Source organism: Panthera pardus, unplaced genomic scaffold (assembly GCF_024362965.1).
Source record: "Panthera pardus isolate Hobbes unplaced genomic scaffold, ASM2436296v1 HiC_scaffold_6, whole genome shotgun sequence".
Taxonomy (NCBI): Eukaryota; Metazoa; Chordata; class Mammalia; order Carnivora; family Felidae; genus Panthera; species Panthera pardus.
The window spans coordinates 60,251,502-60,275,671 of record NW_026526991.1 but is presented as its reverse complement, the minus strand read 5'-3'; the positions used below and the strand labels follow the sequence as shown (position 1 = coordinate 60,275,671).

Here is a 24,170-nt window from a genome sequence, read left to right as displayed (position 1 = left end):
TGGAGGTACCAGAATCAGAGATTAGAGATTTGCAGTAAGTGAAGTAGGAAGTAGAAGTTGAAAAAAGCATTAGTGGAAGAGTTTGATCATTTCATGTGACTTTCTTTGAGACTGGTGCTTCATTCTCCCTCCTGAAACAGTAATCCCATGTTTCCTAATGTCTTTTAAATAGCAGAATGTTTTGAGAACTAAATTAACTGTGTCTTTTAGTGGGAAAGGAGATGACCTGTGTTTTCACCCAGTCTTCCATTCCTAACACAAAAATAATTTTTAGGTGTTTGTTTCCTGGTTTATTTATTTGACTAATATTTGTTTGCTTTAAGATGTTCTAGTAATTGTAAAACTGAGGGTTGATGGGAGGGGAGGGTGGGTGATGGGTATTGAGGAGGGCACCTTTTGGGATGAGCACTGGGTGTTGTATGGAAACCAATTTGACAATAAACTTCATATATTGAAAAAAAAAAGAAAATGGGCAAAAAAAAGATGTTCTAGTAATTGTAAATATTGCCTTTCACACTCAGTCCCATGTTATTCTCACAGTAATCCCATAATGTATTATTATTATCTTCCATCTGATAGAAGATTTCAAGATGTTGAGAGTGCAGGTCATTATTTTAGATTCTATTAGATTGAAAGAGGCAAGATTTGGACTCAGTCCATCTGATTCCACAGCTCTGAAAAAATGGCATAAAATGACTGACCCAGACGTCCTCATTTCCCATATTGTAATGACACTAAGTACAAAATATATGATATATTTGGGTACTGGTACTCCCAGGTAAGGCTATTCTGTCAGATGTGTTGCCAAGGACACTTAGCATTTTTTTTCATTTACTGGGAACTTTGGGAACCAAAAGTTAACAAGGCATTCCACAGGCTTCCTGATCATCCACTCATTTTCTCAGATAGGTCTCAGCTATGAAGAAAGAGCTGAATAGGAATTACTCAGAACTGACAGAGTTTATTCTGCTGGGATTCAGAACATCTCCAGATGTACAGATTTTTTTATTCTTATTCTTCTTGCTTATCTACATGGTCATTGTGGTGGGAAATATCAGCATGATAATTGTCATTAAAATAGACTCCAGACTTCATACGCCTATGTATTTCTTTCTCAGAAATTTGTCCTATTTAGATCTCTGCTACTCCACAGTCATTGCTCCCAAAACTCTGGCTACTTTCTTGTCCACGGACAAGAAAATTTCCTACAATGGCTGTGCAACACAATTCTTTTTCTTCGCTCTTTGTGTTGGGACTGAAGGCTTTCTTCTAGCCGTGATGGCATATGATCGCTTCTCAGCCATTTGCTCGCCCTTCCTCTATACTGTACATATGTCTCAGCAGGCTTGTATTCGTTTAGTGTTTGGCTCCTATATCTGTGGAGGCATCAACTCCATGGTCCAAACAGGTTTCACCTTCAGTTTGCGTTTCTGTGGAGAAAACAGACTAGACCACTTTTTCTGTGACGTCCCAGCCCTGATCAAGATCTCATGTGCTGACACGTCTGTGAATGAGATTGTGCTGTACATTCTCTCTGCCCTCATCATCATCACCACCACAACTGTCATTGTGGTTTCCTATGCTTACATCCTGTCCACCGTCCTGAAGATCCCCTCGACCCATGGCAGGGGTAAGACCTTCTCCACTTGCAGCTCTCACATTACTGTGGTGAGCTTATTCTATGGGACGGTGTTCTTCATGTATGCCCAGCCTGGGGCCATCTCCTCACCACAGAAAAGCAAGATTATAGCTGTGTTCTATACTTTTATCATCCCCATGTTGAATCCACTGATTTATAGCCTAAGGAACAGGGAGGTGAAACATGCTGTGAAAAGGATACTATTGAGAAAATTATCTTTTCATTGACATCCAGCTATCTATAAAACTGTAGAATAGAATAAAAACAATATTTTCAATAATTTGTTATAGAATAGTTTCAACTAAGGCCATCCAAAAGTTTTGAGTATCAAAGTGTTTTTTTTTTTTTTTTTTCAGGAGTAGAATTTAGTGATTCAACACTTACGTATAACACTCAGTGCCCATCCCAACAAATGCCCTCTTTAATGCCCATCACCCCACCCAACATCCTCCAGCAGCATAATATCAATATATTCTTTAGAAATGAATTTAAAAATCAATATAGATTTTCCATATTTCTACAGAATTATTTCATGGTGTGGTGTGTAGTTATTATGTAGATTTGTTGTTCATGTTTTATTTTTCTTAGATGCATATGCAAAATTATAACTTACAAATACAGTATCCTAATTTAATACACACATTCAATTTATCAATATATATCTACAAATATATATAAATATGTGTAAATATTTACATCTCCATCTATATATCTGGAGAGGGAGAAAGGCGGGAGAGACATTACTGAATGTTCTATGCTTTGTTTTCTCCAAATCATAATCAAGTTTGCTACTGTCCAATCTTTTCAAATGAGATTTCAAGATACTATGGTATTATAAATTATTGGCTCTGTCTATATTATACAAAAGAGTGGTAGAAAGTATTACTTCAATAATATTCTTAATAATATCTTTCCATTGTCTAAACATTAATGATTGCACCAAGAAGCAAAAACTAAAAATAAATAAGTAAATGTGATATGGTTGATGTAAAACTATCTTGTCATGGGGGTCTTCTTTTTTTTTTTTAATGTTTATCTACTTGAGAGAGACAGCGAGTGTGGGGAAGGGGCAAAGAGAGGGAGAGAGAGAATCCCAAGCAAGCTCCGTACTGTAAGTGTAGATCCCAGTGCAGGGCTCTATCTCACAAACCATGAGATCATGACCTGAGTCAAAATCAAGAGTCAGATGTTTACCTAACTGAGCCACCTGGGTGCCCTGTCATGGGGGTCTTAATAACAAATATTTGATCATCTTTCCAATATTGCTCATGTGTATGGGTCTCATTACTGTCTATTTACATTCTGGGATCATCTTCACAGATTGTGTATTGATTGAAAATCATTATTTTTCTCTAAATTTGAAAGATTATTGCCATAGAATGACATAAAATCATGGCTTATAATAATTTCTTTCAGTGTGTTTCATTATCTATAGTTTTATTATTAATCCTTAGAACTTTATCCTATTTTTTGTTCTTTAATGAAATTTGCCAAGGGTTTGACTTCATGCCTTTAGACTTTTGAACTCCTGGTCAATGTTTTTAAACTAGTTATTGTTTTAAAAAGTTAGTGGTATCTAGCCGTTACATAGGTTTATTGTTCTAGTTTTGTTTTGCTTATATTCAAAATTGAAACTCCTGAATTTAATACATAAATACACATTGGATTCATTCATATAATATCTGCATATACATTTGCAAATATACATAATTATTTTGATTCATTCACTTATGATCTGGTTTTATTAAACTTTTGCTTCTGAGTTCATACGTTGAATGCTTGGTTAGTTTATTTTCTGTTTTTACTTTAATGACATATTTAAAACTTTTACTTACTGGGGCGCCTGGGTGGCTCAGTCGGTTAGGCGACCGACTTTGGCCCAGGTCATGATCTCACGGTTCATGAGTTTGAGCCCCGCATCGGGCTCTGTGCTGACAGCTCAGAGCCTGGAGCCTGCTTCTGATTCTGTGTCTCCCTCTCTCTGCACCTCCCCTGCTCATGCTCTCTTTCTGTCTCTCGAAAAATAAATAAATGTTAAAAAAAAAATTAAAAATAAAAAAAAACTTTTACTTACTTTTCCATGTATCTTGCTTTTATTTTTGTTATTATATAATTTTTCTGCTTACTTTTCATGTTAAGAATTCTTTAGATGATGTTTCTTATTCCATTATAATTGATTTGTTTGAATGATAACATTTTATTGTTGATGAAATATAAAAAACAATATCTCATAGATGAAGAAAGAATATTTGATAAATTTTTACACCATTTTATATTAAAAACAGTAAAATCATAAAAGTAACCAAACATCATTAATCTGTCAAATTACATTTATAGAAACTAATGAAGATTCTAAAAGGAAAGATATTAGACATATACGGATAAAAAATGTCCATTATCCTCAATGTAGTTCAGCATTTTATTATTTCTAGTAAGAGCAATGTGATAATAAATAAAAACTTCAAAGTATAAGGGATTAAACATAGGATTAAACTGTTCACTTACATGATTATTTACAAAGAAAATCTGAAGAAGTGTTATACAAATGTGTGAGTTAACATAGAAAATCAATTTCATGTTTATAGAACAGTAGTGAACAACTAAAATATTTAATTAAAAGGCTGCACCATTTCTATGTATATCAGATATTACCAAGGATTTAATATAATTTAGCAAAAGATATATACAACCTCAATGTGGAAAATTAGAAAATTCCTGAAAATATGCACTAGAAAAGTAACATTCAAAAATACAAAGAAGGGAGGAGTGATGTCCAGCAAGACCACAGAATAAGCTGTACCCTTCTCATATCCCTCCTGAACAATAATTTGGCATTCATCCGTGGACAAAGTGCCTTTGTGGGAGGTTTGGGATCCAGGTAGGAGACTGTGCAATCCTGGTATAGTCTGCCACTGAAGACAACCATTTCAAGATCACAGGCCAACATCCAAGCAGTTTGACTCCTGGACGTGGTCCCAGCTGTGGTTCTGGAAACAGCTCCATACCCCTGAGGACTCAACTACATCCCCTTTTGGCTTGATCCTGTGACCAGTACCAAATGCCAGGGCACTCAGAGGGAATCATGCCCCTCCATAGGTTGGGGAATAGGCATATAGACCTCCTGTCTTGTCTGTGGACCTGGAAGTAGCTGGCAAACCAGCTCCAGTCCCTCTCAGCCAGAGTCTGGGAGTTCCTGAAAATAAGCCCACCAAACGCGATCAGATTGTAGATTCTGAGTAGTCCTGTAACTGGGTTCCGGCCTGTCCCAGCAGCAGTTCATAAATTGCCCTGCTGACACAGAGACTAGGCAGGAAACACTCCTGTCTGCACCACTAAAGATCCTGAAAAGGCCATATGTTTCCCTACAGCCACAGTCTGCCAGCAGTCCTGCGAGTCCAGGGACCCAGCAGGAGACACTCCTGTCTGTGCACCTGGCAAGAGATACATGAGGACCTGACTATGGACCCTGAAAGAGATCTTTGTCCCAGTGCCACCCTACTGAACAAGCTGCCGGAGGCAGTCCATCCACCCAGGGACCAGACAGCATCAGTGCTCACCCTAGCCCCTGGTAACAAGCATGCCAACAAAGACTCCACTACAGACCCAAGGACAGTCTTAAACTGGCTCCAATCCAGTACCACTACAATTCTGGAGGTGATTCCTTTAGCTCAGGAAACCAACAGGAGGAGGACTTTACCTGCTGAAACCAGTCCATAAATCTTAATGGAATAAGAAGAGGTGTTTGCTCCCTAAAACACATATATATACCAATCCAAAGCCACACGGATCACATAGAATCAGGTAAACACGATGACGTCGACAAATGAATTAATAAAGCTCTTGTAACAGACCCCAAAGAAATGGGGATCTACAGTTTGCCTGACAAAGAATTCAAAATAATCCTCTTAAAGAAACTCAGTGAACAACTAAACAGAATCAGGAAAACAATGCATGAGCATGCTGTCATGTGGAAGACAGGTTTTCTTCATAATTTTAATGTAAACGTATCAGCCAATCTAATAAACTTTTCTGAAAGTTTCAGCACAAAGAATTCAAGAGAAAAATAAATTTTTCAGGAATGAATAAATGTAGCTTTGATCAATTGTGCCTTGGGAGCATAAATTATTTCTCATCCATAGGGAAAAAAATGAAATAGAGAAAAAGATTTTAAAGATTACAAAGGGCTTCAATCATGTAAGAAGAGATAAGTACATGTAGGAGTAGTTTTGCCCAACAAAGGCACTTTATAAAAAGTAAAATCACAAAATGCAAGCTTAAAGAATATGTTTATAGTACATGTTCACATATACCCAAATGTTCACAACCAATAAGATTATATACTGAGCTCGAGGCACCTGAGTGGCTCAGTCGATTGAGCATCGGACTTGGGCTCAGGTCATGATCTCACGGTTTGTGAGTTAGAGCCCCATATTGGGCATGCTGTGGTCAGCCTGTCAGCCTGTGAGAACAGAGCTCACTTTGGATCCTCTGTTCCCCCTCTCTCTGCCCCTCCCCTGCTTGTGCTCTCCCCAAAATAAAAAAAAAAAATAAAAAGATAATATACTGAGCTCTACAAACGTATAAGAAAGGCACAATTAACCAGGGTGAAATGGATAAAATATTAGTACACATTCTACAGAAGAGCAAACAATATTGCAAAATTTAATTGGAATGTTTTATATCAATAGTAATTAGGGAAACGTAAATCAAGATTATAATAAAATTCCATTTTATGCCCATTTAATTAGAAAGAAGTGAAAAAGTCTGACCATGCCAAAGCTGGAGAGTACATGGTCCACAGCATACATTCTAAACAGAAGGATATTTTCTCTAAGGGAGCAAACATTGTTTCTGGCTTGTGATATAAAAATCTTATTTCTTTAATTTAAAATATTCTTTTGTATCATATCCTTTTTATTTACACATGGAATAAAGATCATATTTCTGTATATATACACACAGTTATTACCATATGATTGTAGTATTAACATTTCATGGTGGTGATTATAAAAATGTACAAAATAGGCTGTTGCGGATGACAATGAAAAAATAAGATTCAATCTGCAAGTGGTCCACAGGTTGTATTTTACATCACATTTGGTAGTGTAAATCAATACAGATAATTTGGGAAGTTTGTCATTATCTTCTACAGTGGATTATTTTTGTATCTTATGACACAAAACTCTATTCTTGAATAGATACCCAAGAGGAGATCTTGCACATGAAGTGGAGAAGATATGTGTAAGAATGCTCATAACAGCATAATGAACAAGATAAAAAATTCCAGAAATAAAACGCTCATCAATGGGATTTTTGATCAATGAAAACTGGTGTTTTTACACAACAGAATATTATGCAACAAAGAAATGACAGATACACCCACAACAAAAGTGAATCTAAATAATAATATGTTAAGGAGGAAGTCATTCCCCAAACATCACTTATGGAATATGATGTTTAAAAAAATTCAAGTCGGGGCGCCTGGGTGGCTCAGTCGGTTGAGCCGCCGGCTTCGGCTCAGGTCATGATCTCACGGTCCGTGAGTTCGAGCCCCGCGTCGGGCTCTGTGCTGACAGCTCAGAGCCTGGAGCCTGTTTCAGATTCTGTGTCCCTCTCTCTGACCCTCCCCTGTTCATGCTCTGTCTCTCCCTGTCTCAAAAATAAATAAAAATGTTAAAAAAAAATAAAAAAATTAAAGTCTATATTTTATTCAGATTTCATTAGTTTTTTTTTTTTTGTTTGTTTTTTTGTTTTTTTTTTTCATTTCCCGGAACTCTTTCAGGATACCATGTTACATTTTATTCTCATGCCTCTATAACCTACTCTAAACTGTGACAGTTTTTAGACCTCCCTCATTTTTGATAATCTTGATAATTTTGAGGAGTAGTGGTCAGTTATTTTGTAGAATGCCTCTCAGCTGGAGTTTGTCTGATGTTTTTCTTATGGCTAGACTGGGATTGTGGGTATTTATAAGGAATATCATACAGGTGAAGTGACATTCTCAACACATCATATCAAAGGTACAATGGGTACACACTATCAACATCACTTAATCCCTGACAATGTTAACCTTTATCGTCTGGCTAAGGTGGTGCTTATCAAGTATCTCCTCTGTAGTTACTTTTTCTCTCTTTTCATACGATTCTCTTTGGAAGCAAATCACTAAGTACAGCTTCCTCTTAAAGAGTGGGGAGTGAAGCTTTACGTCCTGGTGAGGTGTGTCTACATAAATTATATGGAATTCTGTATGTGACACTTTTTAATAAAATAAAAGCAACTGAAATAAAAGTAGTTAGAAAGACCTGTGTATTTACTCAAACTATTTTAAATGTTAGCAATTGGACGATTAAGGCAGTGAGATTTGGGATGGGAGATGCAAGTATGAGAGGGAACAGCATGGTCTGAAGTTGATAGTGGAGCATGAAACAAGGATTACCACAAATCCGTTTCTGCACACTTGAAATTCAAGTGTGTTCAAATTATAATTTTGTATTATTTTTGTGTGTGCTTAATGATATTCCCCAGAATTCTATCTGATACATTAGTATTTTTGTTTCTTCCTTTTTGTTTTCAGTTTGTTTTTTCCTTAACCTTTGCAACTCTCTTTATTTTCAGTGTTTATTCAGTTCTCTTTCTTCCCACTTGGTCGCTTTTTATAAGCTTTATAAGTCATAAACATTTTCCTAGGTTTCCAAGGAATTTTATATTTTAGTTTTTGCATTTATTTTTGTGATGCATTTTGAATTAATTTTTGTATGTGGTGAGAGGTATAAATTAATTTTTTGCATATAGATATCCAATTGTTTCAGCACTTTGTTGAAAAGATTATCTTTTTTCCACTGAAAAAAGATTTTGTATCCTTGCTGAAAAATCAACAACCATGTAGGCGTAGATCTATTTCTGGACTCTCTTGCTTTGGTCTATCAGGATGTCTTGATATAAATTCCATGCTGTTTTGATTTATAATGTCTAGAATTACAATGCTAGTATTAGAATTAGTTAGGCCTCCAATTTTGTTCTTTTTCAAGTTGTTTTGGAAATCCTCTGTCCTTTGAATTTCTACGTGAAAATTTAGGATAAACTTACCAATTTCCACAAAAACCTTGTTGGGATACTGATTCAAATTGATTTGAATTCATAGATCAATTAGGGGATAACAAATCTAATATTACTGAATCTTCCAATGATTTAATATGGCATATCTCTCTGTAATTTCTCTTCTGTAATTTCTCTCTGCAATTTTTTTTTAGTTTTTAGTAAACTGGGCTTGCACATTTGTCAGATTTATAACTAAATATTTAATATTTTTATTCTATAGAAATTTATGTTTTTAGTAGAATACAATTCTACTCAAACTCTTCCAGAAAATGAAAATAGAAATAATATATCCCAAATCATTATGTGGCCAACATTACTTTGATAGAATACCCATCTCTCATGTACACAAATATGCAAAAGTTCTTTTTTTCTTAAGTTTATTTACTTATTTTGAGAGACAGAGAGAGTGAGTGGGGGGAGGGGTAGGGAAAGAGGGAGAGAGAGAGAGAATCCCAAGCAGGCTCCAGACTGTCCGTGCGGAGCTGTTGTGGGGCTCAATCCCACAAGTGTGAGACCATGAGACCTGTGTCGAAACCAAGAGTGGAACGCTCAACTGACTGAGCCACCCAGTTACCAGATACAAATATACAAAACTTTAATAAAATTTTAGAAAAATCAAATCCACAATACATAAAAGGGATACTGCATCATGACCAGTAAACTTTATACCTGGAAAGTAAAGTTGGTTTGACATTTATTATTTCTGGTAGTTTTTCTGTAGATTGTATTGAATTTAATGCACAGATAATCATGGCATCTGCTAATAAATGCAGTTTTACTCTTCTTTTCCATTTGGAGTGCCTTTTTAATATCTTTCTTAACTTATCACACTTTCTTGAACACTCAATTCAATGGTGAACAGCGGTAGTGAACCAGATATCCTTGTTTTTTCCCTGGTGTTAGCAGAAAATTCTCTCTCTATAGGGTATGATGTTAATGGTTGTCTTATTGCAGATGCTTTTGGTAAGGTTGTGAAGCTTCCTTTATATTCTAATTTTCTCATAGCTTGCACCTATAATGCAGGTTGAATTTTTCCCTTATCAATAAATTTTATCATGGTTTTTCATTTTTAGTCTATTAGTAGGCTGAATAATATCCTCTAGTTTTCTCATGAGGCTGTATGGTTATGATATCACCAAAAGGATATAAGCAGCAGTGTCATTTGAAAATTATAAGTACCCTTAAAGGAAATTTGTACATCGTTCTTCTTCCTCCTTAATTTATAAGGGCTTTAATTTTTTTTTTAAATTAAAATTTTCTCTCTTTGGCTGGAGCTCAACAATGGTATGCATCAAAACTTAGTGGCTTAACACAACAAACATTTAAAAGCTCATCATTTAATGATTATCTAAAATATTAACCCAGTCTCCTTAACATGATGATGGGCACAGAGTTCACAAATACAGCAAGAGGGGTATTTGAAAATCCTCATAAAGGTTAAAAATTCCCACAACATCAATGCTACCACATTATATAAGTCAGTGTGATTCACAAGGCCACCCTAGATTCACCTCTTTGTAAGTAAGACCTGGAAAATATCAGAGTGATATTTGTTATTAACTACAAAGTGGTATCTCCCTGTTGAAGGGTGTAGACTAACAAGTTAGAAAGAGCAAGTGTCCTTGATGAATGTAAAACTACTACACAATTTCTTCATTGTTTATCTCAGGACATCAGTTTTTGAAAAGGAAATAAACCTACAGTTAATTTAAGCCACATTTATTTTGTGATTAACAAACTAACAACTTTCAAGAATCATGCTTACAAATATACAATTCAGCCTGGATTCTTCTGTAGGGGAGTCAAAACTTTACCTCTACCCATCTTAGGTTCTCATTTGGGGCTCTTAAACAAAAAGAGATTGACAAGAGGAAAAAAAAACAGTTTATTAATGTATGCAGTGCATATCACATGGGAGAAACCTAAAATAAAAATAACTTACAACGGGAATTTAGAATTCCGGTTCACATAGCAGCTTCAGCAAACAACAATACATGTATTGAGAAATGACTGGACAAAGGAAAGCAGTTTTAGGCTTCCACAGTGGCAAACTGAGAGAAGGTAAATATATATGGGGGAAAAAAACCCCAACAACTAATGGACTAAGCTTTATTTGCAGATTTCTCTGGTGCCATCTCTGGGGTGATGAGTCTGTTTCCAGCAAAACAGACTCCAAATTTGAGCCTTTAGCTCAACATACTTTTTATGTCAAGGAGGCATATTTTGGGATGACATTCTTCATTCCCCCACATAGTGATGCTGGGTGATTGCCTCTCCCACACTACAACTTTGAGGTTTATTTCCCAGGAAGTGTAAACTAAAAGACTTCCAGATTTAGAGACAGCAAAGAACATGGGTGGGCATCATACCAAAAGATGGAGCAATTAAAAACTATATCCTAAACAAATGTGAGATGTTCCGGGATTCCTCCCTCACTTCCATGCCAGAATACTGGCTATCAGACTGCTATCCATTATTCAGTAATTCATATTTCCCAGAGGAAAGACTCAAATATACTGAAATTGAGGATTTACCAATAAATGACCCAGAATTAAAGTAAATTCTCAAAGCAATAAAAAAATCATGTTATGTAAAGAATGAAATGTGCATTTTAGACATTTTGTCTTTATCAAGAGCCTTTAATAAACAATGTGCTAAATAAATGTGGAAAAATACAGACACAAACAAAAGCATCAAATAAAAATATATGGAGGAAATGTGCAATGTAGCAGAATCTCTTTTGCAACTTCTCAACTCTGTCATTATAACAAGAAAATAGCCATAGAGAAATAGGAATGAATGAGCATGGCAGAGTTCCCATAAAATTTTACTGACACTGAAATTTAAAATGCATATAATTTTCATGTGTCATAAAATATTTTTTTTACATTTTTTCCAATCATTTAAAATTGTACAATTTAAAAATGTGAAAAATGTTTCTAACTCACAGTCATGTAAAATCTTGTGGCTGACCAGATTGGATCCAAGTGATGAAATTTGAAGTGGGGTTCGTGAGCAAACGGCTAAGAAAAAATTCTTAAGACATTTTTAGTGCGACAAGGTGATTTTGTTATAGCACAGGGACAGCACCCATGGGCAGAAAAAGCTGCTCCAGGATTGTGAGGAGTAACTGATTATATATTTTTAAGTCTGTGCAGGGACGGGGTGGTAGAGATAACGTTAGTTTCTAAGGAATTTCTGTAGGCTGAAAGCTGGTTCTTACAAGATTCAGAATTTTAGCTATTGTCAAGATAAGGTTGCTTTCAGTTTTTAAAAAAATGTTACATTAAGGCCTTAAGGCAGCTCTGAACTTCCCGAGGAATGTTACTGGAGCTGCACGTCTCTGGTATCTATCAGTGGGCTGTAAGCTGCAAGGAGATTTAATTTAAACTACATTTTTCTTGCCTTTGTTTCCCTCATCACAAGGGCTATACAGTGTGCTGACTCCTGATTTAAAGAGTTATCTTTTAGAGAAATTTAAAATGAGAAAACAAGGGGAGCCTGGGTGGCTCAGTCAGTTAAGTGTCTGACTGCAGCTCAGGTCATGATCTTGCGGTTTGTGAGTTCAAGCCCCGCTTCGGGCTCTGTGCTGACTGCTCACAGCCTGGAACGTGCTTCAGATTCTGTGTCTCCCCCCGTCTCTCTGCCCCTCCCATGCTCAGGCTGTGTCTCTCTCTGTCTCTCAATAATAAATGTTAAAAAAATAAAATGAGAAAATAAGATTTTATTTTATATTCATTTAGTCCATTTTAAAACTTGTAATTTCTTTCTGTAGATCAAGTTCTTGACCCATATTATATTACCTCTATATGAAATACTTTATACACATTTTTTAAAGTGGGAAATGAATGTCTTTAAGTTTTTATCTTAGACAGTCTTTCTCCTTTGTATTTGAAGGATATTTTCACTGGATATACAATTCTAGGTCTGCAGTTTCTCGTGGGTTTTTTTTTTTTTCTGTCTGTTTTTTAGCAGTTTAGAGATGTTACTCTATTGTTTCCTTGCTTGCATGGTTTCTTATGAGAATTCATCTGTATTCCTATTTCTCCTTATCCTGATTTCTTTTCTGTTTTTTTAATCTTTCTTTCTTTCTTTCTTTCTTTCTTTCTTTCTTTCTTTCTTTCTTTCTTTCTCTTTCTTGAGAGAATGAAAGCAGGGGAGGGACAGAGTGAGGGTGACAGAGGATCCAAAGCAGGCTCTGCGCTGACAGCAGTGATCCTGATGTGGGGCTCAAACTCACCAGCCTTGAGATCATGACCTGAGCTGAAGTTGGGTGCTTAGCCCACTGAGCTACCCAGGCGCCTCTTTATCCTTATTTCTTTTATAGATGCTTTCTCTTCACTTTTCTGGCTGCCTTCATAATTTTCTCTGTCTCTGTTTTAAGTCGTGTGAACACCATATGTCTTATGTGCAGTAGTTTTGGTATTTTTCCTGGTTGGTGTTCCCTGAACTGTGTGGATCTCTGGATTTGTGTCTGTCATTTATTTTGGAAAAATTTTAGCCATTATTTATCAAACTTATCTTCATACTTATCTGTAACTTACCTGTGATTTCAAAAAAAATTTTTAATGTTTATTCATTTTTGAGAGACAGAGAGAGAGAGAGCATGAGCGGGGAAGGGGCAGAGAGAGAGGGGCACACAGAATCTGAAGCAGGCTCCAGGCTCTGAGCTGTCAGCACAGAGCCCGACGCGGGGCTCGAACTCACGAACTGCAAGATCATGACCTGAGCCGAAGTTGGACGCTCAACTGACTGAGCCACCCAGGTGCCCCCCTGTGATTTCAATTACACATGTGTTGCACTGTTTGGTATTGTCCCACAGTTATTGGATGCTCTGCTTTCTCTTTTAAAAATGTTTTATCTCTTTACATTTCATTTTAAAGAATTTATATTGATTTATCTTCATGTTCATTAATTCTAATAATTTTGGGGAGATGTATAAAGTATACTAATGAGAACAGCAAAGACATTCTAAATCTAGGTTACTGTGTTGATTTCTAACATTTCCATTTTTTTCTTAGAGTTCCCATCTTTCCCCTAAAATTAAATTTATGATCTTCCATGTTGTCTATTATTTCCATTACATGACATATTAATCATAGTTACTTTAAATTCTCTGCCAGAAAGTTACAGGTAAGTCGAAAAAAATAGTAAAAAAAAGACCTTTCCTTAAAAGTCTCCACTTCCCACAATGTTTATGTTTTACATAATCATAGAACGATGATCAAGGATAGAAAATTAAACAGTATCTTGACTATACCTTATGGCTAAAGACAAAAGGTCATATCCAATTGCTGTAATCTAGTAGGGAAAAGTGTTTTTCACAATTTTGTTTTAAATTAAAAAATGCTTGATTCATAGTATTTTCCATTATTGTGGAGATATAAATGTGCTTAATAGTTTTTGACCAGTGGTTTACTTGGTAATAGATTGTAAATTTTACAAATATGAAGGAACTGTTGCCATGGCCCAGAAGCTCAGTGGGATCCTGTCCTTCATCCCCAAGATTGAGAAAGGGCGGAAGAAGCTGGACCTCAAGCTGCACTTCAGCTGTACCTCATACTTGGTCACAACGCCCTGCTGCAGCGATGCCTTTGCCAAGTTGCTAGAGTCTGGGGACCTGAGCATGAGCTCACTCAAAGTCAATGGTATTAGTATGTCCTTCCAGAACCTTCTGGCATAGATCTGTTTTCATCACCATTTTTCTGTGGTGGAGAGAGTACACTCCTGCACCTCCATGTATATACAGCCGCCCCATCCAGGGCCACCATGCCTGTCTGCTGGTGAACAAGGAAGGAAGTCCCTATCACTCGATGGGAAAGCAGTGAATGGATGTTGCTGAGCAACTTGCTGGAGGAGATGAAGGTGACGCCGGCCAAGTGCTGAGCCCGGCCCGCAACCCTCCGAGACAGCGCACGACGTGGGCCAGGACAGGAGCCAGGAGGCCCGGGTCCACCGTCGCCCACCGTTCAAAAGGAGAGGTGATATGTTGTTACGCTGGTTTATCTTGTCATTTTTACTTCGACTTTTTCTACTCTCTTTGGCGAGAAGCCCTCATCTAGCCCCCAATCCACGGGGCGCTGGTAGCTAGGCCGGCCCCCTGGGGGAAAAGCTTACCTGCCACCAGGCTGAGGACACTCAGTGGACTGCACAGGGTGGTGTGTCTTGCTTCTGTGAGGCCATCTAAGTCCTACAAGTCCCCCAGGTATCTTGCTCGGGGGCACCTGCTCACCGCAGAGACGCTCTCTGTCACCCTCACAGCCGTGATCCAGGACACCTGGTGGCCAGAGGGTTGTTCAGCCTGCTGTCCCTTGTGTTCTCTGCGTCCCACTGGTGCGTTCATGTGCTGGGCCCGGAGCAGGGGGCTGCCACCTGGGGTGGGGGTCCACACGGGATCCTTGATGGAGCAGGATCTGGACCTTGCTGGTTTACATTTTTTTCCTGTTCAGTGAAATGTGTCTTAGTAAGCACTGTTTGATGAGTGGTGGGACTGTTTGGGATTATAGGTCCTGTCACTGAATGCTCCACAGGGTTTGTTCCCACATTGTGCTGGCAGTTGCCAGGAAGGCCCCGTCCTGGGGTGGCCCCAACCCCTGGAATGCACCTCGTGGGCAGGCCAAGGGAACTATGGACCAACCCAGTGAAATGCACTTCCTTAGAGATGATGGTCCTCAGTGACAATTAATTTCCTTTTGATGAACACTGTCACTTTAACATGTAATCTATTCTTGTAATCACAAGAATCCTGTGCAGGATTCTTGTACAAAATATGACTGGAATTTTAATTCAAAATTGTATGATGTGTTAATATAAGAATTTATTCACTATGACATTTCCGCATAAAGGAAAGAGGGATGTATCACACTGCCGTAATGATTTTGTGTCACGATGATCCAATAAACTTGTAAATAGAAAAAAAAAATATATGAGGGTACTGTTAATGAGCTTTTCCAGTTGTTGCCTTATTTATTTATTTCCAAAGAATGCTATCCATATATGTATTTCTAATTGTGATGAATCTAACTTGACTGCCTAATTTATGATTTTATTTTGATAATTATTCCTCATGTGCTGAAGAAGAAACTGCATTCTTTTGTTTTGGGGGCCCATACACACATTATACATGTGCATGTTTATATATATTTTAGCAGGTGTCTATCATATCAGTCTTTTTAACTGTACTTCTTTACATTTTTTCTGAATTCCTGTCTGCTTTATTTTTTAATATTTAGTGAGATATGTGATGATCTCCCACTATGATGGTGAACTTGGCAACTTGTTTCTGTAGCATGTTTTCTATATAGAAGCTATTTTATGAATTACAATTTGAGACTAGTTTTATTCAGTTCTAAATTTAAGTTTTATCAATATAAGAATACTTCTATTTTAATAATGTCCTTCTTACATTGGTGCCTTTAACTTATCTATGCATTTGAACGAAATCAGAAGTTGATAAGATGTCTATACAGCCTCCAGAAAGGTAGGAGAATTCTGGTAGCTCCTCGTCTTTGCCAATTGCTTATCTGTCTTCTCAATAGTAGCCAGTCCAGTTTGTGTAAAGTGGCCTCACATCATGATTTTAACTTTAATTTCCATACTAACGATGTCAAATTAGTATGTTTCTGTGAACTCATTGGCCATAAGCTGTCAAATAAATGGATGTTCTTTTGTCCATTTTTATGGTGATATGTTTGTCTTTTAATTGAATTCATAGGCATTCTTATATACTCAGGATAAAAGTCCTATGTCAAGATACATGAATCATAGGTATTTTCTCTTAGTCCATATTTTGCCTTTTCATATCAAATGTGATGTCCTTTGAAGAACACATTTTTTAAATTTTGATAAAGTCAAATTTATCATTTAAAATAATAGTGTTTCATGTGTTTTTTTCTGAGGGATGCTTTCCTCCTCCAAGTTTTCAAAGATAAGCTGTGGGTTTTCTATAAGTTTAATAGTTTTGGTTTCATGTTTATGTCTGTGAATCCACTTTAAATCAATTAGGGGACATGATACAAGGTGGGATCCAGGAGCATTTTATTTGTTTTGTTTGTTTGTTTGTTTGTTTGTTTGTTTTTATGGCTAGTTATTTCTGCACTATTTGTTGAAAAGAATTCTCTTTTTTCCAGTGAATTTCTCTTTGCTAAAAATAAAAAAAATCATGCACATGCAGTCTTTCTGCATTCTCTTTTCTGCCTCACTGATATATTCTTATGCCAATACAACAGTTTTCTGATTGCTGTATCTTAATGTTAAATCTAAATCTAAAACCAGTTTAAGTCCTCCGATTTTCTTTTTTTTTTAATGTTACTGCTATTCTATATTCTTTGCGTTTTCATAAAAATAATAGAATCAGCTTTTCAACTTTTTACAAAATATGACTGGAATTGTAATTCAAATGGTATTAACTTTATAGCTCAATTTGGGGGAACTCAATATGTTAATAATACATCTTAACAATTCATGAGTACAGTATATCTCTCTATTTAAGCTTTCTGGAATTTCAGCAATGCAGATTTCAGTACAGAGGGCTTGTGGATGTTTTGGTAAGTTTATTCTAGGTTTTTAAATTTTTTAATGCTCTCCTAGGTGGTGTTTTTAATGCTGTTATTCAATTGTCCATTGCTTATAGTGGAAATGCATGTTCTTATCAAGTTAAATTAGTATCTTGCAATCTTTGTGAACTTAGAAATTTCCTTTTTTTGCAGATGCCTTGAAATTTTAAAACATTTGTTTTTGAGATAAAATATATATAAAATAAAATTTACCAATTTTAACTGTATAATTTAATGGGTTATGGTAAAAGTATACATTCATGAAATCATCATTAAAATCATGATTTAGGGGTGCCTGGCTGGCTCAGTCAGTAGAACATGTGACTCTTGATCTCAGAGTTGTGAGTTCAACTCCCATGTTGGGCCTAGAGTTTAATTAAAAATCTAAAATAAAGTTGTGATATAGAATATTTTCATAGTCCAAAAAAATTTCTCATACACCTTCACATTCAACCCTTCATTCCATTATTAGCCTCTAAGAATCACTGATCAGCTCTGTCACTATATTTAATTTTCTAGAACTGCATACAAATGGAATTTACAGCATTTATCTTTTTGTAATAACATCTTTCTCTTGGCATAATGCTTTAGAGATTGATTTATGTGTTTATATCAACAGCTTGCTCTTTTCATTGCTAAGTAGTATTTTTATTACATAGATGTATTGAAATTTATCCATTACCTATTGAACCTGAGTTTGGTTTACTTCCTTTTTTTTAATGTTTATTTATTTTTGAGAAGGAGAGAGAGACAAAATGAGCAGGGGAGGGACAGAGAGAGAGGGAGACACAGAATCTGAGGTAGGCTTCAGGTTCTGAGCTGTCAGCACCAGCCTGACACGGGGCTCAAACTCACTAACTGCGAGATCACGACATGAGCCAAAATCAGACATTCAACCGACTGAGCCTCCCAGGAGCCCCTATTTCCTTTTTTTAAACTCTTATGGTAAGGCAATCATATACATAACTTTGTGATGATATATATTTTCATTTCCTTTAATAAAATAATTGGGGTCATTATTGATTTACAAAGTGTATATTTGATTTTAATGATACTCCATACTGGTTACAAAGGAGCCGTACATTTTGCATTACTTACCAGCAATGTGTGAAAGTTCAACTTGCTCCAAATCCTATCAACACTTGGTATTCTCAGTGTTTTTAACTTCAGTCATTCTCATGGGTATGTATTGACTTAACTAGCATTACCCTGATAACTAGTCATATTAAGGCTCTTTTCATTTGATTAACATTCATATAGCTTGTCTGGTAATGTTTCTGTTAAAGTTTTTGCCCATTTTTTTTTTTTGCCTTTAATTTTTGAGTTATAAGAGGTTTTTATATGTTGTAGATAACTTCTAATAGATAAATGTTTTTCAAATATTCTTTTCCCAATCCATAGCTAGCCTTCTCCTCCTATCTCCCAGGTTTTGGCAAACACCATTCTATTACTTTCTATCTCTATGATTTTGACTACTTTAACTACTTCATATAAGTGGAATCATACAGATTTTGTCTTTTTGTTTGGTGCCTGGCTTATGTCACTTAAAAAATGTCTTCAAAGTAAATGTATGTTGTAGCATATGTCAGAATTTCCTTCCTTTTTAAGGCTGAACAATATTCTGTTGTTTATATATATCATATTTTGCTTATCCATTCATAAATTGATGGGCACCTGGATTGCTTCCATGTTTTAGCTACTGTGAATTATGCTGCTACAAATGTGGGTGTACAAATATCACTTTGAGATCCTGCTTTTAATTATTTTGAGTATGTACCTAGAAGTGGAATTGGTCCATCTGATGACAGTTCTTTTTTTAATATTTTGAAGAATCCACTATGCAGATCTTCCTCAACTTATGATGGGGTTATGTTATGATAAACCTATCATAAGTCAAAAATAACATAAGTCAGAAGTGCATTTAATGTACCTAATCTACTGAACATCATAGCTTAGCCCAGCCTACCTTAAATGTGTTCAGAACACTTACATTAGCCTACCGTTGGACAAAATCAATGAACACAAAGCCTATTTCATAATAGTGTTGAATATATCATGTAGTTTATTGTATATTGTACCAAAAGTGAAAACAGGTGGTTGTAGAGGTACAGAATTGATGTAATGGTATTGATTGGTATCCCTTTCATGTTACTATGGCTGACTGAGAGCTACAGCTCACTGCTGCTGCCCAGCATCTTGAGCGAATATCATACCACATCCCCCTAGCCCGGGAAAAGATCAAAATTCAAAGTACCGTTTCTACTGAATGCACATTGCTTTTGCACAGTTGTAAAGTCAAAAAATAGCAAGTTGAACCGTCATAAATTGGGGGCCATCTGTACTGTTTTCTTCAGCTATACAGCTTTACATTCCCCCCAAAAGTGTACCAGGTTCCAATCTCTCCACATCCTCTCCCATGCTTGCTTTCTTTCTTTCTTTCTTTCTTTCTTTCTTTCTTTCTATTTATTTATTTATTTATTTTTATAATTTTTAAATATTTATTTATCTTTGAGATAGAGAAAAAGAGTGTGAGTCAGGGAGGGGCAGAGAGGGAGACACAGAATCTGAGGCAGGCTCCAGGCTCCGAGCCGACAGCACAGAGCCCAACACGGGGCTCGAACCCACAAACCATTAGATCGTGACCTGAGCCCGAGTTGAATGCTTAACCAACTGAGCCACCCAGGTGCCCCTCTTTTGTTTTTAAATAGTAGCCATCCTAATTGGTGTGAAGTGATATCTCATTGTAGATTTGATATGCATTTCCCTAATGATTAGTGATGGTGAGCATCTTTTCATGTGATTTTTTTTTTTTAATGTTTATTCATTTTTGAGAGACAGAGAGACACAGAGTGTGAGCAGGGGAGGAGCAGAGACAGGGGAGACACAGAATCCGAAGCAGATTCCAGGCTCTGAGCTGTCAGCACAGAGCCAACGTGGGGCTCGAACTCACAAACCAAGAGATCATGACCCAAGCCGAAGTCGGTCGCCCAACCAACTGAGCCACCCAGGCGCCCCACATGTGATTGTTATTTGTATATCATCTTTGCAGAAATGTCTATTAATTTCCTTGCCCAATTTTGAGTCTTATTTTTTTGCTTTTTGTTGTTGAATTTTAGGAATTCTCTATATATTCTGAATACTAGTCACTTATCAAATATGTGACTTGAAAGTATTTTCATCCATTCTGGGAATTGCATTTTTATTCTGTTGTCTTTTGAAGCAAAAATTTTTTTAATTTTCATTAAGCCTTTTTTGCCTGTATTTTCTTTTGTTCTCTATGCCATTGGTGTCCTATCAAACAAATATCAATAAATAATTGACAAATTCAATATAGCTTTAGCTTCATTTCAGTTATTTTTTCCCTAGTATCATTTAGTGTAAAATCATTCAGCTCAGGTTTTTTTCATTTTTTAATTCCACTTTGATTCATGTATTTTTAAAATGTTTATTTATTTATTTATTTATTTATTTATTTATTTATTTTGAGAGACAGAGGGAGAGAGAGCGTGAACAGGGAGGGGCAGAGAGGGAAAGAGAGAATCTCAAGCAGGCTCCATGCTGTCAGCACAGAGCCTGATGTGGGCTCAAACTCTTGAACCATGATGTCCTGAGCTGAATTTAAGAGTTGGATGTTTAACTAACTGAACCACCCAGGCACCCTGATTCATGTATTTTTTTAAGTTTCTTTTATTTATTTTGAGAGAGAAAGAGCACTCCAGAGAGTGAGTATGTACACATGGGCAGGGGAGGGGGAAAAAGAGGGAGGACCAGAGGGAGAGGGAGAGAGAGAATCCCAAGCAGGTTCTGCACTGCCAGCACAGAGCCCCTTGCAGGGCTCCAAGTCGGGAATAGTGAGATCATGACCTGAGTCAAAATCAAGAGTCAGGTGCTCAACCAACTGAGACACTTAGGTGCCTCTTTGATTCATATATTTTTAGATGTTATTTAGCTCTAGCTATTTGGAGATTTTTCTAGATGTATTATTATAATTATTATGGATTTCTAATTAAATTACTATTTTCCTATTGTGGATTAACTAAGAAATAAAAGCATGAAAATTTTTGAAGACTCAATAATGATAAATTGTGTTTGGCAAGTAGGATTGTGAAATTAAAATGAATAATTTAAAAAATCAACAAATCTCCTGTTTAGACGTTTGTTTTATTTTCTCTAAAATATGGTAGGCATCTGGCGTTTTGAATTGAATATATTTCAGCCTAGGGAATAGAACAGGAAATGGTGTATGCAGTAGTTTTCATGGAGTTTTTAATTCAGTCTTTAAAAAAGTCTGTGATATAAGGCTGGAATTCTTAAGGATTTTAAATGAGAAATACCTGAAAAGTAAAATGGTTAGCCAGCCCATGTGCACACTTCTTTTTGGTACCAATCACTACTAGAATCCAATTCTCCTAATTCCAAATTCTTATTTTTTCCACAATAATTTACCTATATTTAGATTAGAGATTAGATAAAAATAATTCATGATAACTAGAGTTTTTTTCTTTTAATTCTGAGATTTTTGTATAATTGATGGGGAAATTTTCTGATTAACTTTTTTTGATTCTTCTTTCTTTCTTTTTTTCTTTCCTCTTTTTGAAGGACTATCTCATCTTAATTATGTGAGGGGACAAAATCCCTTTAAGATACCCTTTTTACCTAGAGTGTTTAATGCACCTTCTGGGGTTTATAGTCAAAATAAATTTACATTTTTAGTTCATCAAACCCTGGAGACCAATCATAAACTCATATAGCACTTCTCTATTGTTGCCATTAATCATATTTATCCTTGGAGAATATTTATATAAATTATTTTAAATTTAAGATGAAGTTATCCTCAGGGTAACATTTTGGAATCAGTTTACTCTGATGGTTTCCAAATACTGTGATTCCCACTGGATGCCTAAAATAATACTCCATTTTCACAGTTAAATGTACCAGTTAGAGACATACCTATGAGAGAAAGAATCATACCTTTAAAAAGGTTAATAAGAAGATGGGTCCCCACTGGTCTCAAGATACAATTGCCTCAAGATACAACTGGGGCGTGAGGTAGATAATTCCTCAAACTTCCTCAGACAAATTGATCTTGTTTTGGCATAATTAGCTATGGGTTACACCAGGGCAAACAGATGATTCCCACTGGTGGAGTGAAACTTTTGTATCCTGCTATGAATCATCTTAAATAAAGCTCATGTAAAACAACTCTTGATTTTAATCAGTCTCATTGGACCTTATTTAAAAGTGAATTTAGTCAAAGAACTAAATTAGAAAGAACCTTAGGAAATCCCTGAATAGATGATTACTAGGCAACTCAAGCTTGAAATAGTTTTAAGTGATACATTAAATGTTAAAAAATATAGAGTCAGAGACAACTGTTTCCCTTAAATTTTCATACTTGTCATACACACACAGACCCAGCACACACAATGCACTCACAAGAATCTTTTAGGTAGATGCCCATATTAGCAGAGTAGTTCCCAAAGAGTCCACATGTTAAAAATATATATATATGCAAACACTATTTTCTGACTTATTTCCATGAGAAATTATATTTACCCTTGACCATATATTAAAAACAACAACAACAGTCTATTTGAAGGTACAATTTATAGCTTCCAGTTTAAACTCATTTTACGTTCCTAATATCTGGAAGTTAGTTTAGAATTTATTTATATTTATTATTCCTTCAGTGGAAATAGTAATCTTATGTTATTCATCAGGTTTAAAAAACATAACCTAAAATAAGTGTGAAAAAATTAAAGCTCTTTTTCTAAAATGGTTTCCCTTATGTATAGACAAATTTGAACCACAGTTTCTCTTACTTCTAGAACACACATGTAAAATGACATTTTACCCAATTTCTTGAAAGTTTAAATATATTTTTTTCTTTTAAAATAACTATGGATCTGGGGCACCTGGGTGGCTAGTTGATTAAGCGTCCGACTTCGCTCAGGTCATGATCTCACAGTTCGTGAGTTCGAGCCCCGCATTGGGCTCTGTGCTGACAGCTTGGAGCCTGGAGCTGCTTCAGATTCTGTGTCTCCCTCTCTCTCTGCCCCTCCCCCACTCATACTGTCTCTCTCTGTCTCTCAAACATAAATAAACATTAAAAAATAATTTTTTAAATAACTCTGGATGGCAAGATATAATTAAACAGTTTCTTTTGAGATGATGCAAAATTTTTACAGAAAGTTCAAAAAAGATATTTCCATTAGTCAAACATGTTACAATCTTTACCTCCCTCAATTAATATAGTATTATTATTTGTAATCACTTCAAGCTTTTATATACATATATTATATATATAACATTTATATAATATGTATATATTATATGTATATATTTTTCATATATATATATGTATATATATATATAAACTCAGGGTTATTGTTTGATTGGTTAGACTGAGTAGTTGCTTTGAACTACATTAGAAACTATGTTGAGTATGATGCACTATTTTCACCTAGTCTTTTTAACCAGAGCAGTCACAAAACAGAATAATGAATCATCTCAACATTAATGCTCCTAATACTCAATTAAATATCAAAATCACATCACAAGTTGTAATAACAATTAAGTATATGCACAGAATTTGAGAAATGGCTACCAAAAATATTTTTATTCAAGTCTTCTCAAAGACATCTATTATACTCAGTCACCTTAAAAGAGTTTTTCTTCTGTACCCCACCAAGAGTTAGGGATAACACTGGAAGATAATTACAGGTAGAAATTCCCTGACTGTGATGACTAAAATGATAAATATGAAAGAAGAGAGTAAAATGGTGAAAATAATGAGTCTGCAATTTACCCAAAACAATGCAAAGTGGATTGCCTTCAAAAATACAAAGTTCTCTGGGGTGCCTGGGTGGCTCAGTCGG

General features: G+C 35.9%; 1 protein-coding gene across 1 annotated transcript; it reads left to right on the top strand.

The window, feature by feature from the left end:
* Positions 1 to 918: 918 nt before the first annotated feature.
* LOC109261097 (olfactory receptor 12-like) lies at positions 919 to 1,866 on the top strand. The gene has a single exon (XM_019439618.1). The coding sequence runs from the start codon at positions 919 to 921 to the stop codon at positions 1,864 to 1,866; it is 948 nt and encodes a 315-aa protein (XP_019295163.1).
* The last annotated feature ends 22,304 nt before the right edge of the window (positions 1,867 to 24,170 follow it).

What these genes read in the sequence shown, in the direction of transcription:
- LOC109261097 (XM_019439618.1), top strand. Translation starts at nt 919, where the DNA reads ATGAAGAAAGAGCTGAATAGGAATTACTCAGAACTGACAGAGTTTATT.